Genomic DNA, 16,481 nt, shown 5'->3' with positions numbered 1-16,481 from the left:
CCCTGTGCATTGCTTCTTTGACCTCCAATTAGGCTCATTTCATGGCTTTTCTCATGTTTGTAGCCTCCCGATAGTGTTTCCCGATAAGTCCAAGACTTCTCATTTTCGGTGGTTTTGCTCTTTAGGGAGCTTTGGAAGACTTAGAGGGTTTTTATACCCATTTAGCAAGGGATTTTGCCTCTTTTTCCTTTGAAAAAGGGCAGCTTCATTTTATGATAGCTTTCCCATTTGAAGTCCGTTTCACCCATTTAAGTTGTGTGGATTCAGAATGGAGGGATCCCTGCAATGAGACTATTTCTGAGAGCAGCCTGCAATTTTCATTTTCCTTTGATTTACAAAGGATTTGTGCCATTTGGCACCTTTTACCTCTTGCATAAAGTCTTTTAGACTTAGAGGTTTATCCAGGATCCATTTTTGGATCACTCCCAAAGAGCAAGGCACTAGTTTGACTTGCTGGTGATCAATCTCATATTTTATCCATCCTTTCTCTCTCTTAAATTCAGTCCTTTCAAAGCTAGAGAAGAAATCTAGAGCTTGGTGCGAATTTCTAGGGATGGAGAATTTCTGCGATTGGAGAGCCTAAACATCAAGTAGGTAGGCTTTGCCACAAAACCTATCAATTTGGTGGGCATCCACTTCAATTTCATTCATAAATTCTCTTGCCCTATGTGTTTTCCCTAGTTTTTCTCCCCTCAACTTAAGGACTTTATTGAAGGTTTCATGAGCCTTGGCTTAGCTAACATACATTGTGAGAAACCTTTTCTCTTCGCCTTGACCTTGAGTTACTCGAACGCTCGTCAAATCAATCAAACCCTAGGCCTTGAGCCCTTGTTTCTAGGATTCTTCATAGAAAGCGCATTGCTTCTTTGTGAAGCCTTGAACCCAAATAGTGTCTTTCTTGAAGACCTCCTAGTCAGAGCATTTCATACTTTAACCCTATAATACCTATCATAAGTGATCTCTTTCCTACTAGGACTCCTCCTATCGATGAAAGTCCGTAAAAAGCAGGGGGTTTTGGCTGTGGTGATAGTGGGCCACTACCCCATTGTTGCTTTTTGGTCTAGCTTATGCTTTGTAGGGTTTACCCCTCCAAGGACTGCTAGGTTTTGCGGAAATAGGAACTAGCAAATGAGACTTTATGCCCTACCACTTGAAGGTTGATATGGTACTAATATTGAATAGTTAATGCAGTTACATATAACACCATCCCTAAAGAACAATGTAGTGTGGAAAAAGTCGGCAAAAAGTGAGGATTAAATCCCAAAAACTCTATTTTTTCAGCAAACGATTAAATCGGCCGACTTTTTGCAGATTTTTTCACTGCCGAAAAATCACGATTTAATCAAATTAATCCCGATTGGGAGTTGACCGAAAAAGTCTGCCATCTTGAGAGTTGAGGCTCAGACAAGACTCAAGATTCAGGAGTTGATTCACTATTTTGGTATGTGATGTAGCACTAGACTTCATATACATATTATATATTAGCTTTCTTTACATGTTTATGTGGAAATGCATTTACTTGATGTTGTGGATACTCTAGATGCTAAAAAAAATAAAAATAAATGAATATTTTTGTGTTTTCTTAAATTTGTCGACTTTTAAAAAAAACTCCCGATTTTAACGAGTTTTTCAACTTTTGGACCCTTGCCGATTTAATCCCAACTTCGACTTTTTCGACATTGGAACAATGTATGTAATTAAGTGGCTGGAACAACATTAAAAATAATATGGGGTTGAAAGTTCCGCCTTCAAGAAAAGTGAGTTACAACTAACGAAAAAGGGGCAAGAAACGGATATGAACATACAACAACAGAAGCAAGAAAAGAATGCCACAAACGAGCATCAAGGTTTCATGTTCAACAAACAGTTTAGAAGAATTCAGAGTATGATGCAAACCCTAAAAAAGAGTCTTTCCAATACTCAAATCGAGCGGCAAGTCAAACCCATAAAATGAGGCAAAGACAAAGATTCTACCAAAAGAAACATGATCAAGTAGAAGTCAAACTGACCATGCTTTGAGGAAAAATCATTATTTAAGTGGGAAGTAATGTAATAAACATAATAATACTATATGACCATTATTGTTATCATCGTCATCATATGATAAGTATAACAAATAGGTTAATGGAAATTCAAAGGTTACACATCCCTTCACCTCGTGAACAATCAATGCATATAAGTATACCACCACAAGTCTCATTGTAAGATCATCAATTCGTATCACTTAATCATTATTCAATATTCTAATATAGAATTGCAGAAGTACTCTGTCAATCTCAGTAATAAACATGGACTTTATTCCAGCAACCTTCTTGTAGCCTGTCTACTAGTTAGTGCTGTATTCAACCTGTACAGTGGGAGACATTCAGAGAAAGGTCTCATAGCAGTGAGCGAGATCTGGATGCTAGCTTCATCTCATTGCACATGAATCTCACAAGTGATTATTCAATAAGCCTTGGGTGATTTTATAGATATTTCTGTTGAGATTGAGGATTACATACAAATCACAGTTTGTAGATACTTGCTATCTCAGACCTTGTCATACTTTGCTACTAGGGGTATATACAAACCAACTGTCACACACTGTATTGTATTCTTATTACCTTTAAATATGGACGTGCTTGTACTTGCCCCTTCTACTCTTGTATAAATACTTTGCCCGTTGAATAGCTTATTCTGGTATATTGTTTCTGGGATTTTTGCATTAATGTCTTTGCAGTGCAATTGTACTGGACAAACATCATAGTTTTTGTTGGCTTTATAAGTTTATATCATACATTGATTCCCTTACTTCTTAATCGATTTTGATAATATCAGTGTTGCATGACTCGTACTCGTATAAGACTCGTCTGGCTATTGACTTGGCGACCCGTATAAGGGGAACATGCCGTATAAGACTCGTATAAGACTTGGCAAAATACAAAAAAAATTAAAATATGAAAAAAGAAGGAAAAAAAGTTGAATTTTCAGGGTCTTCACAGGTTTTATGCGAGTTCAATGCGAGTTTAATGCAGGTAGACAAGTTTAATGCGGGTCTTCACAGGTATAGGTAAGAACCACTGGTTCTATGCGAGTGACCCGTCTCACTATAAGACCCGTCAAGACCCGCGGGTCTTATAAGGGTCGTGCTTCATGGGATAATACATAGGGAAGGAAATAGCCTGTTCTTCTTTTCTGCACTGGCCCGAAGGTTCCTTTCAATTGGTATGTGTCATTCTGTGACTATCGAGTAGGCTCACCTGAGATGTGGCATGACCTGTTATGTTAGTTAAAGTGAAGTGAAGGAATTGTGGAAAAGTCATATTAAAATTAGTATCCTTATTTTGCTTTTGTTATATATTAGCTAGAATTGTTAGTTTTGTAATTATAAAATAAGTACCTGTCTCGCTATAATACCTGTCAAGACCTGCGGGTAACTCGCGGGGCTTATAAGGGTCATGCTTCATGAGATAATACACAGGGAAGGAAATAGCCTGTTCTTTTTTGCACTGGTCCGAAGGTTCTTTTCAATTGGTATGTGTCATTCTGTGACTATCTGAGTAGGCTCACCTGAGATGTGGTATGACCTGTTATGTTAGTTAAAGTGAAGTGAAGGAATTGTGGAAAAGTCATATTAATATTAGTATCCTCATTTTGCTTTCGTTATATATTGGCTGGCTAGAATTGTTAGTTTTGTAATTCTAAAATAAGTACTGTTGATTGATATTTTTTTGTCATCAGAATGCTGCTGAGGAGAAAGATAAGAAAATTAAGGAATTGGAAGACAATCTTGCAGCAGTAAATTTCACGCCACAAAGTAAAATGGGAAAAATGCTGATGGCCAAATGTAGGACTCTTCAGGAGGAAAATGAAGAAATTGGTATCTTGGCTTCTGAAGGAAAGGTTTGTATGAGAATGGAGATACCATATTTAATTCTTAATTTTTTTCTTCTGGCTAGAGATCTTAATGTTTAATAGCAACTTTTGAAAGTGGCCTTTGTGTTGTTTAATTTATTCGAATATCTGTTTGGATCATTATCGTCATTATGGGAAATACATTGTTTCCAGTGGTATACAATGGATTGGGTCCACTGGCAATGGATGGTGCCTCTGATGTACTATATTGCATAGAAATGATCTGTTGTAATAGCAGATAACGCTACTTCATCTCTTATTGTTTTAAATTTCTCAACAAAACCATGCAAGGAAAAAATATTAACAGGTCAGGGTGGTAGGAATCCTGACCTGGCCTGCTTTTAAAATTTTTCATTGTTGTTCAAGCATTTTAGTGTTCTAAATTGGCCACAAAAAATAAAAAATCTTGATGTAACTGGCTTCTATAAATTGAATAACCTTTTGATCTGGCAATTTCAAAATTGGCTGCTGTGCAAATATGTTTACATGATGTCCCCAGCATTATCTACTATCTATTGCCATACTATTGTTTTTTAAGTGTTAACTGGGGTCTGACAGGTGGGTGATAAAATGATTGTTGAATCTGGATTCTTGTTTGTGCCATGGGGCAATTTCTAAAGGTCTGTTAAACAAATGAATCATGAAGGTGATTGGATATAATATCGTTGTGATTTCTAATGTACTGGGTTGTCTAGTGATGCCTGATACTCATAATACATGGGAAGCCACTGTTACTGAACTATTTGTTAAAATACATTCAAGGATTCCTGAAATAGAGACATTTTTAAACAGAGAAAATGGAAGCCAAATCTTCTGTTTTATTTATTTATTTATTTTATAATGATAAAAAAATGCATATGCAAAGGATTCCTGAAAGCTGTCTTTTTAAAATTAAACTTCATGGGTCAGGTTTTATTTGAAGGGATTAGAGATGGAATAGTAGGAAGCCCTTCCCCATCTCTGGCAAAGGACCTTTGTGACCTTGTAACATACGTTGCTGAAGTTGTTCCATGCTTGAACAAAATGTAGGGAGTGAAGGACCCTAAAATATGTTAGTTAAGGATGTGCCAATCTATTGGGAAATCTCAGTCTTTTTTCAAATACAAAATATTGGGGAGGCTTTTGCTCTACCAAGGCTTGGTCATCAAGACCATGCTTCAAAATGGTGTTACAAATGCTGCATGCACCTTTTGTGATAGGGATGAAATGTTTCATTCGTGTCTTTTGTAGATGCCTGTTACCCACCCTAGTGGGTAACCCCTAGGAGAATATTTTTTTTTCCTGTTCTTATCAGCTTGCCAGCCAGCAGCCCTATGATGATCTACAGACAGCTAGCCTCAAAGGCTCTCCATCTATGCTCTGGTCAGTGCTTTATGACATTTAGCTTACTCATCAAATAAAGTTAAGTAATCTATTGTAAGGTAAATTATCCATTTATGTAATCAAGTTATTTCATTTTATGTTTAAGGAAATTGTAGTATGGATGACAAGTTAAATTGGATGATAGACTGCTTTTGGTTGTATTCTTGTTCTGTGCTTCACCTTGGTGGTTATCCTTTGCCCCTAGTCTAGTGCGACATTCCTTGAGGTCTTTCTTTCCACTGCCTAGTAGGGGCACAAGTAGGAAGCGTTGATTGATGTTGCATGTCCATGATAACCCATACCTAACACTTTCCATATCTTCTCCCGTATCCACATCCTATCTTCGAGTTTATTGTTGTCTGTCACTAGTATTGGTTCCTTGTGTTCCTCATACTTGAGCAGGGCCTTGGAAACTTTTCCCTAAGAGGTTAATGCAGTAGAAAGGAAAGAAAGAGCTGAGACATGAAAGATACAATGCAAAAAATTGGTTGGGATATAATAAGTTGTGTAGACAAAAGACTAGTCTGAGTTGTACCCCCCTCATTAGCCTTCATTGAATTTTTGGGTAATGCATGAGCCATCAAAATGAAAGGGACTTTGAGTATTCCAACCGTGATGAACAATAAATTGCTCAATATTTAAGGGGTTAGTGATGCATAAATATAGCTTGTAATGCAAGCCGTGCAAGGAAAGAAAATCAATGAAGAAAAAGACGTACAAGGGGGGTGGTGAAAATAGGCTGAGGAAAGGGGTAACTCAGGTCCCACGATTTCTCCCTCTTCACATTATAATGCTCAAGAATGATGGAATTTCATATCTAGTACAAAGACAATGGCATCTTGTTAGTTTTTGGTAGCAGCAGACAGATGCTCTAGTCTCTGTGGTGTATAAGAGGCTAAGGAACACAAGATCTCAAAAACCCAGAAAATGTTTCACAAGAAACACCTTAGAAACACCTCAATGAGATTAATTGACCAATAGTTAAATATTTTCTAAGTCTAACATAGGAAAACTAGTTAGTTAAACCAGACTAATTAAGAAAAAACGATTTTTCTCTAGAGACTTCTGGAAAAGTCATTTGGAGTCAAGATGATCTTAGCCACCGATTGAGATGTGATCATGGCCATTGAGAGTCCAATGAGAGATTATAAGAGCAAGTCGATGGGGTTTGGAGAAAAAAGACAAGACATTTAAGCAGTTAGATTCACCTAGTTGCATTGATTCAACAATAGTGTAGTTGAAGCAGAGGGAGACATTGACAATGGGGTTTCAGTAGAGATTTAGGAGAATAATTCGGGAGAGGATTTACACAAGTTTTCCAGTGTTCTAGTGACAGGAAAATGAGGTCGAATTTATCTGCAGAAGAGACCAAAATTAACAGTGAGAGTTAGCTAGTTTACGTAGTGCGTGTAGCAGGAGTAGTATCTCCACTTCTAGTTGCTAGAAGAATTTCCGGAAGAGGCGCGAGTATCTTCAGGAGGCAGAATGACTTCTAAGCAAGTGATTCTAGAGGTTGTGCAAATTTTCCAAAGCCACCAGTGCACATTTCTGGGCAGGAGTGCGAGTGCTAGGAGTGCGAGTTGGCTAGGAGGAGGCCCACTTGGTTTACAAAGGAGACTGTGTCTCCAAACTATCTAGCTAGTGGAGATTATTATTTGTTGGAGCTTTGCCATTATTAGACAAGCAAATTGATGTACTCTTAAATTGTTGAAGAATAATAATAAAACCCTCATTTACTGCACTGGTTTTCCCCACATCAGTGTTTTTTCCAGTGACGTTTGTCCAAAAATATTGGTGTCCAATCTTGTGTGTGTGCATTATTTCCTTAGTTCCAATATTTAATTTTGGGAAGAATTGCAGTAGTGAATTTATCGTTATTTGTTGTAATATTTCTGAGGACAAATAAATTGCATAAGTTAGGAGATAAATATCTAGTTACTCCATTCATGGAAATTTCACATGGTATCAAAGGAGATTTAGCATAGAGGGTTTGCCACAAAAGGGTTTTGCAGGAGTAAATCAATGGAGGGCCTAGAAGAGAAAGCCCATAAGGTTTTATAACCCAGTTTATTAATTTCTCCAGTGTATTTAAGTTTGCATATTTTCGAGAGATGGCCGCAACAGGATTAAGAGATCAGGACAGGTTGGATGTAGCTTCCAACTATGGATTCTGGAAGGCCATGATGATTTTTCTATTGGATAAGCATGGTATGAAGGAGTTTTTTGTTAGTTTTTGTAGCATCGGAGGTGTTCTAGTCTAGAAACTTTGTGGAGAGGCTAAAACATAGGAGTTCTCCATAACCCAGAAATTGTTTCTGGAAATTCCACCTAGAAGTGTCTCAATTAGATTATTAGCCTATTTTTAAATATTTCCCAAGTCTAAACTTAGGAAAATGGGTTAATTAATCAATATTAATGGAGAAAGGTGTGAATCATCTAGAAAGTCACACAGATCGATCTAGAAATAATCTTGGCCATCGATTATGTTTTAATCTTTGCCATTGGAGTCCCAACTGGAGATTATAAGAGGAGGTTGATGGGTAGATGGAGAACACACAACGGAGATTGATTTCCTTGGGTAGTTCGATCCTCCAAAGAGCATCAACAGTTGCTGGAAGAGTTTGAGCCAAAGAAGGGAAGTAGAGACAGAGGGTCAGGGACAGTGAGTCCAAAGGAAGAGATTCCAGTTTCAGAGAGAAGCCTGCAGAGAGGCAGAAATAGACACAGTGAGGTAGACATAGGGGTTGCTGATCCAGGTGGATGTTGGTGGCCACCCACCTATCCCATTTGGACACCCACAACTGTATCTTTCAGTTTTTTCAGTTTCCTAAATTGTAGCACAGTTTACTATTTTTAGCAGTTTTTTGGGTCCTGAGCTTCTGGAGCCATTTTGAGGCCCTAAATGACGCTTTTTTGGGAATCTGGGGCAACACGGGTCCATGGACCCTTGTTGCCTCCCAAAGTGGTAGTACTCGGATAGATTTTTCTAACGAGCTATCGTACGCGTCAAACGGAGATCGTATGCCAATGTTACGACCCCGGGAAATTGATGTACCAATTTACCCAAATGGGGCCCACAATTTGGTGTTTCATCTTCTAGGGTTAGGTTTCGGGATGTGAAGGGTTTTCCATTGTTTCTCAACAATAAATACGCCTTTGAGCCTCATTGTAACATAGTTTAGAACAGTTCAGAGGCATGTAGCCACCACATCTCTTCTCAGAGATAAGCTGCCATCGCCCTAGCTAGTTTATTTCCATTCCTGTTTGTAAGCATATTTCGATATTTTCTATTAATGAAATGAAGCATTATTTCCGCTGCATCTCTGTATTTATGGTTATCGCATCTCGGTATTTATGGTTATCTCTGTAATCTATTGCGTTCCTGTCTAAATCCGGATCAGTGGTATCCAAGCGGTCTGCTTTTTCTTGGTTTTTCTTTGCATGTCCCCAACGAGGTCGGGATATAAGGAGTTAGGGCTTGAACTGGCCGAACCTTTGCAAGACCAGCCTCGCAAATCCCGACGACCTCCCATGGCAGATGAGAAGAAAGACGAGGGGGCAGGAGATCCTATCAAAATCTTGCTCGAAGAAGCGCTTGAGCGGCAAAGGAATGTGATGATGGATAGCTTTGCGCAGATCCTTCAACGGCTACCCAGAGGTGACGCATCGGCTTCCAACAGCTACTCTGGAAACGCCACACCGTTTAAGGTACAAGTTAATTTTGAAATCCCCATCTTCGAGGGTCAAATAGACGCAGATGCCGTAGATAAATGGTTAAATCTGCTAGAGGGTTATTTTTCTGTTCATGAATTTTCAAGTCGGGAAAAGATTGTTTTCGCTCTTTTCAAAGCAGCCCCCCACGTCAAGGACTGGTGGGAAACCTACTGCGAGCAGAAGGATGAAAGTACAGGCTCACTATTTTCAGCCACACCCACTTGGAATGACTTCCGGGATGCCATCAAGGAGCAGTACTACCCTGTCGGAAGCTATGAGGACAAATACATCAAATGGACCACACTACGGCAGGGACGAGACCAAGATGTGCCGGAGTTCGCAAACATTTTTCATACCCTTCGCACACAGTTGGGTATCAAAGATTCTGAGCTGCATCTGGTACTCAAATACCGCGGCTGCCTACACAGATACATCTATGAAGAGATGGGGTTCTTGAACATCTCCTCACTCGGCACAGCATACCGATATGCTGTCAAAATCAAGCAAAAGTTCAAACAGAAGAAGCGAGACTTTGGATCTGCAAATCCGAAGCCCAAAGGACAAAGCCAAGGCGGGGTGACCCAAGACAACCCGTCGAAGCCGCAAGAAAAGAACAATACCACGAAGTCAAAGAAGGACACAGGAAAGTGGTGTGAGTTCCACAAGAGTCCCACTCATAACTACAAGTGAGTGTCGGACCAAGCAATCGTTGGTGGCCGAGTTGAAGGCTTCTGAATCAGATGCATGTTCTGACCCTGAGCCATAACCTGACAAGGGGAATGGCAAAGGGAAGCAGATCATTGATGCGGATCCCAGCACCACTGTTGCCACTGCCAAGATCTAGAAGAATGAACCTACAGATCCAGAAGAGGGGGAGCGTCTTTTCCACTCACAAATGTGGGTGAAGGGTTCACTGCTGCAATTCATTGTCGACAGTGGCAGCCAAAAGAACCTCATTTCAGCAGAGGTCATGAAGCGGTTGGGCCTACCGACTACACCGCACCCACAGCCGTATAGTATCGGGTGGCTTCACGAAGGACGAGATCTGAAAGTTCGCCAGCAGTGCCGCCTTCCCTACAGCATCAAACCCTTCACAGATGAGGTATTGTGTGATGTTACACCTCTAGATGTTTGTGATGTATTATTAGGCCAACCATACTTGTGGAGGCGACATGCTGTGTATGAGTCTAGGCCTCGTGCTGTCATTATTTCTTTGAATAATTCATTATACAGGATACCGGAGGTAGCCCCACCTACTGCCACATCTTTGATCACTACTAAGAAAGGCAGCAAGCTCATCTCCCAGACTAGGAAATTCATCTGTCTGGCTCACTCCCAAAGTAAGGGGAAGATCGTTGCTACATCCATGACCCCTGCAAAGGGTTCCTCCACGCAGCAGCAGCAGCAAAGGGATACGGTCATGACAGAACACAGGAACAACTTCTCCTCACCCACAGGGGTACCACATAAGTTTCAGGTGGGCAACAAAGTTTGGTTACATCTGCAGAAAGAACGCCTTACAAGAGCCCATCAGAAGCTCCGACCACTCCGACATGGTCCTTACACCAGTACCAAGGCTACGGGAAACAATGCTTTGAAGCACAACATTCCTCCATTCCTTCGCTTGCACCAAGTGTTCAATGTGGACCATCGCCGACCATGCTTCCCACCATTTCTGGTCACAACAAAGATTGCAGAACAACTCACCAGAGACCCAGCTCAACAGAAGCTTCCTCATCTCAGGGAGGAACCCAACGCAATGGGGACCATTGCTTCCTAAGGGGGGAGGAATGATCTAGGTGGATGTTGGTGGCCACCCACCTATCCCATTTGGACCCCCACAACTGTCTGTTTCAGTTTTTTCAGTTTCCTAAATTGTAGCACAGTTTACTATTTTTAGCAGTTTTTTGGGTCCTTAACTTCCGGAGCCATTTTGAGGCCCTAAATGACGTTTTTTTGGAATCCAACATGTCCATGCCTCCCAAAGTGGTAGTACTCGGATAGATTTTTCTAATGAGCTATCGTACGCGTCAAACGAAGATCGTATGCCAAAGTTACGACCCCGGGAAATTGATGTACTAATTTACCCAAACGGGGCCCACAATTTGGCGTTTCATCTTCTAGAGTTAGGTTTCAGGATGTGAAGGGTTTTCCATTGTTTCTCAACAATAAATAGCTTTAGGAGCAACTATTTCAAACAGAGCGGAGAAGGGACTACGCTAGGGTGTTGCAAGACTGCGCAAAGGATGTTTGGACGACTCACTTGGAGCTAGCTGTCAAAGCCCAAATTGTTTGCGGGGTGAAGAAAATTCCTCACTAGATTTTTTCCCAATATTTTTCTTTGTAGGATTGCTAGATTTCGGCATCCAATTGTACTCAGAATTTCTCACTGCTGCTTAATAATATAAAACCCTCAGCGACTGCATCGGTTTCCCAAGTTGGGTTTCTTCGGGGACTTTTGTCCAAAAAATATGTGTCAAATTTATTGCGTGTGCTAGTATTTTCTCAATTTCTAGTTTATCTTTTGCAATATTTTTATTTGTGAAGACTGTAGTGTGATTTATTCGATATTTTCCCTAGCAAATAAATTGTCAATTAATTTATAGTTAGAAGAATTAATTCCAGTTGCTGCAATAGGATTTCAGTGTTGAATTTTTCACATGGTATTAGAGCAATTTTGATCAGACGGGGATGCTCAAAAGCGGAGGAAGAAATTCGCTATTTAGAGGGAGCAACAAGACAAATTTCTGGTGGATGCGCAAAGCTAAAGTCAGACAGTGCGAGTTGTTTAGAGTAGTTTGATTTTTTAGTTCAGGTTGGCAAAAAAATTTGGCTTGCCAGTTGAGTGATTCCTGTAGGCAGAAGGAGCAACAACTCATGTATTTTTGCTGGGCAGATTCCTTGTTTGGGTGCAGAAGGGTTTTGCAGCATTTTGCAGTAGCAAAATCACTGCTGGGTGGAAGAGAAAGGCACACATAGAGAGAATTTCTCTTAGGGGGTTTCAAGTTTTAAAATCCAATTTTTCAGTTGCAGATTGGCAGGAGCTATGAGTAGAATTTATCACTCTAGTAGGGAGTGCGTGTAGAAAAATCATCAACCGAGCAAAGGGAAAGAGGGAAATTTTTGGTCAGATATAGAGATGGCCACAACTAGGCATAGAGATTAAGATAGGTTGAAGGGAGTCTCCAACTTTGTCATCTGGAAGGCTAGGATGTCGTCCCTGCTGAAAGCTTATGTAGATAATGTGGTAGCAGTTCCTCAGGATACAGATCAGCTGAAGGAATACAGGAAAGGAATGGCGAAGATGATGTGATTGATCCTGGATGGAGTCCAGGAGCACATAGTCTTGCATGTATCTGGGAAGAATACTGCTAAAAAAATGTGGGATGCTCTTGACCAACTATATCAGAGTTCTTCTGAGCAGCGAAAGATGTTCCTGCAGGAGAAGTTGAGAAGCATTAGGATGCAAAAGAGTGAAGGCATAGATCCCTTCCTCATCAGGATTCATGAAGTCCATGATCAACTTGCAGCCGTTGGGGAGGCACCTCAGCTGATAGAGCTTGTTCATTTGGCATTGAATAGTGTCTAAGAGGAGTGGTAAGTCTTTGTCCAAAGTATATTGGGTCTAGACAACTTGCCTAGGTGGGACATGATGTGGTTAGACTTAGAGCAGGAGGAGTTAAGGCATGCTCTATTGAAGAGCACCATCAGTGTAAGCAACAACAAGGGTGTGAAAGGTGAGAAGGAAGAGGAGAATGTGGCCCTAACATGAAAGGGTATCAGCTAACAACAGGGGGAGAAGAAGAAGAAAAGGGACATATCTAAGCTCAAGTGCTTAAGGTGTGGGGAGTTTGGCCACTAAAGTACTTAGTGTCCTCTCAGGAAGAAGGACAAGTACGAGAAGTAGGACCAGGTGGCAACGTCCACAGAGATAGACAAATTGTCCTTCAGGCTGGAGGAAGACTTTGCTATGTTTGCATCTATACCTCTAGGAGTGAGGTGGGGCCATATGTAGTTATAGTCCCAGAGCAGCACTGAGTTGGGCAGGGTCCATTAAGGTGTATCCTCATGGATCATTATCTTGCTACAGGGTTCCATAAGATTAAGTAGAAGGATGGATCAGTGTTAGTTGATGCAGCCAGATTCCAGATTGACAGCTGCAGACTAGTTGCAGTCAGTGGTTGAGGAGCGCTGAGTATTGTTGACAGTAGAGCAGGAGGCTCAGTAGTAGAGTCAACAACAACGCAGATTCTTCAATGGACAGTGTAGAGGCTAGTAGCAGTCAGATGCTCAAGAGATAGATGCAACACAAAGACTTAGATGATCCAATATTTTGGATGCTTCTCAGTTGCAGTGGCAACAACAACAAATGAGAGGGAGTTGCAGTGTAGATGCAGAGTTGGTAGCAGCACAATAGTGTCAGCAACAACACAAATGCAACATCAGAGTTGCACAGTGGTTGGTGGGCAGTGGCAGTCAGTCACAGTGGCCAGACATCAACAAGGTACGGAGGGTGATACAGAGATAGGGTGTTGTAGTAGTAGTGCAACACTAGAACACCTTCCTCGCTAAGAGGGACTGTTGGTTTTTGTAGCATCGAAGGTGTTCTAGTTTGGAAACTTTGTGGATAGGCTAAAACACATGAGTTCTCCATAACCTAGAATTCGTTTCTAGAAATTCCACCTAGAAGTTTCTCAATTAGATTATTAGCCTATTTTTAACTATTTCCTAAGTCTAAACTTAAGAAAAGGGGTTAATTAATTGGTATTAATTGAGAAAGGTGTGAATCATCTAGAAACCCTCAGATCGATCCATAAATAATCTCAGCCATCGATTATGTTTTAATCTTGGCTGTTGGAGTCACAACTAGAGATTATAAGAGGAGGTTGATGGGTAGATGGAGAACACACACCAAAGATCGATTTCCTTGGGCAGTGCGATCCTCAAGAGAGCAACAATAGTTGTCGGAAGAGTTTGATTAAGAGAAGGGAAGCAGAGACAAACAGGCAGGGACAATGAGTTCAGAGGAAAGGATTCCAGTTTTGGAGAGTAGCTTGCAGAGAGGGACAATGCCAAAGTGAAGAGGATGATTCTCGACGGAGTGAGAGATCATATCATTCCACATATTGTAGAAAGGGGAAAGATGTCAGATTACATCTTTCAACTCTGCTAGGATCCTTTTGAAAATATAAAAATGATCCTCAAGGAAAGGCCGAGAACCATCAAGATGAATAAGGGTGAAGATGTAACTTCCTGCCTCACTAGGATTTAGTCTATGTTAAGATTTAAGGTATGTTTTGTGCTTTCAACAATTGCTTCAATATCTTATTAGCCCAGTAACAATTTCACTTTAAATTCCAATAATAATCACATTAAAATTCAACAATAGTTCACTATTGACAGTAATTGTAGATAGAACATCATCAACAATATGCATTGGAAGACAAGCCAAGAGAATGGACCCAAATATTTAGGCTAATGCTAGGGCAAAACCCCACAAGGGGGAAAACCTAACCAATCCTTCTTAATAGTCAATATCAAATGCTCAACAGAGAGATAATATCCAATTTAGTACAACAATTAAAGTCAAAATTTTGACTTGCCAATGAAGTAGACCAACCAATGAGATGAGACCCAATCTAATCAAAGTAATTTGGTCAACAGTTCTGCAATAGTCAACAACAGTGAACGTGCCCTGGCTAGCCTAGTTAATGATGGTCAAACAACAATCAAATGGCCTCTAATTAACTCGTTGAAACCAACAAGGAATTCGACCACTTCAGCAAGTTAATTTTAGCCAAAAATAGAGATCAAAACTCGGTCAACCAAAGTCAACACTCTTTGGTCAAAATCTGTGGTTTTCCTGTGGTCAACACTGGTCAACCTATGCAGAAAACCTCAGAATTTATGCCAAAAGATGCGGCTTGCCCAAATAGAGTCACTCCAAGTCAAAATGCAGTCAAATGGTCTCCCTAAGTCCTCAGTCAATGCTGGTCAAACTTTGCTACAGAAGGAAGTCAATGAAGAAGTCAAAGATGTCCAACCAACCCTTTGCACATGTGAGAAGAATTTGCTACCTCAAATGTGTACGAACCAATCAGAAGATAGAGAATGTGTTGTGTGATGAAGTGCCAAAATGAGGACATATGGTGTATTTATAGTGGTTGGAGTGGGGTGAAGAGACATGTCTATTCATCACTGGGTTGACTTGAAGAGGCGCAGCTTGGGGCCGACTTGATTTTGAGGCATTTGTATGTGTGCTAAGAGTTTAATTTTCTAGGTGAAGGGAGATGCCATCAAGGGGAATCCAAATGTGAAAAGAGTCGTCAAAGGAAGGGCTTCTAGGATGGGGAATTAGCCCTAGTTGCACTATTTAACACTCCCTCTCAACTAGGAATTAATTCCAACTGATCATGTCGATCCATGGTTATGCCATCATGTCCATCATGTACCATCTCTGCAACTTGTCTTGTCTCTGCTGAAGATTGATGTTATAGATCAATAAGAAAGGATTGAAAGAGGGTGTAGGTCACAAGACCCTGCCACCCTCACCAAAATGACAGAGGCAAGTCCTCATGTCTAGGGGACAAGAACCGCTACCTGGCCTGATGCTTAGAGATCAAGCTATTGAACATCATGCATCCTAGTCATAGGGATTACAATAGTACTTGATGCGTTGATCAGTGGTACTAATTAACCATAACCTTTTGTCCCAACTCATTGGCCAAATGAGAGGTACTTCCTAAGAGTCCCAGAATTCAAGGGTAGGATGTATGCTGGGTCACTTACAGGGGAAGGTGAACCACTCACCTTGTTTTCATATAGCGTACTCCATAGGGGAAGGTGAACCACTCACCCTATGCTCAAATAGTGTCTTCCATGGTGATGCAGGAGCATCTGGCACTCCTCATTAAAGAGGAATCCAAAGCGGAGGAAGCAAGGAGGACGTGGACCATCGAGCAAAACAGGGGACAATTCTGTTTAAAACAGAGAAAATGATGGAGCGGATAAAGTCTCTCGAAGACTTAATTCAATGTAATTTGCCACATATGCATGTATGCATACAGGGAGAATTAAGGGTAGTTGAGTAATTGTGGGGAGAAATTGTGCATCTTAAATGATCCACGACTGTTGTAATCTCTTATAAAAAGAGAAGCCTGTGTGTGTGATAGATATAGAGAGTAATAGACAGAAACCTGTGAAAACAGAGTATTCCCAATGTAGTCGAGAGGAGAACTATTACTAAGGCTGAAATGCCTTAGCATGTAACTATGCCGTGTATAATAGAAAGTGTGTGTTTAAGTGTGCGCCTGTGTGTTATGTAATTATGCCTTTTTCAATTCTGTTATGTATATGTGCGTTGAGAGCTTGAATCCTAGTTGTGAGTGTGTTGATCGACCATCGATCACTGAAGGATCGATGGTGATCCAAAGATATATATTAATGAATGTTGTGCGTGTCGTAGCAGAGCATGGCAGAGAACTGTGTTTAACACAGAAATCCATCAAAAG

At 40.6% G+C, this 16,481-nt stretch overlaps 1 protein-coding gene across 1 annotated transcript in view; it reads left to right on the top strand.

Annotated features, from left to right (window-relative positions):
• The window catches only part of LOC149150283 (FKBP12-interacting protein of 37 kDa-like), a 254,628-nt gene that overhangs the window by 118,098 nt on the left and 120,049 nt on the right, over positions 1-16,481 (top strand). Inside the window, exon 3 of the mRNA XM_089439398.1 lies at positions 3,721-3,882. Within this exon, the coding sequence (XP_089295524.1) occupies positions 3,802-3,882 (81 nt within the window). The 5' untranslated portion in view covers positions 3,721-3,801. The remainder of the gene's footprint in view (positions 1-3,720; positions 3,883-16,481) is intronic.

This window comes from Pinus tabuliformis, chromosome 9, assembly GCF_031772625.1.
Source record: "Pinus tabuliformis cultivar Carrire ecotype Pingquan chromosome 9, CPIR1, whole genome shotgun sequence".
Taxonomy (NCBI): domain Eukaryota; kingdom Viridiplantae; phylum Streptophyta; class Pinopsida; order Pinales; family Pinaceae; genus Pinus; species Pinus tabuliformis.
The sequence above is the reverse complement of the archived record's forward strand: the minus strand, read 5'-3'. Positions and strand labels throughout refer to the sequence as shown.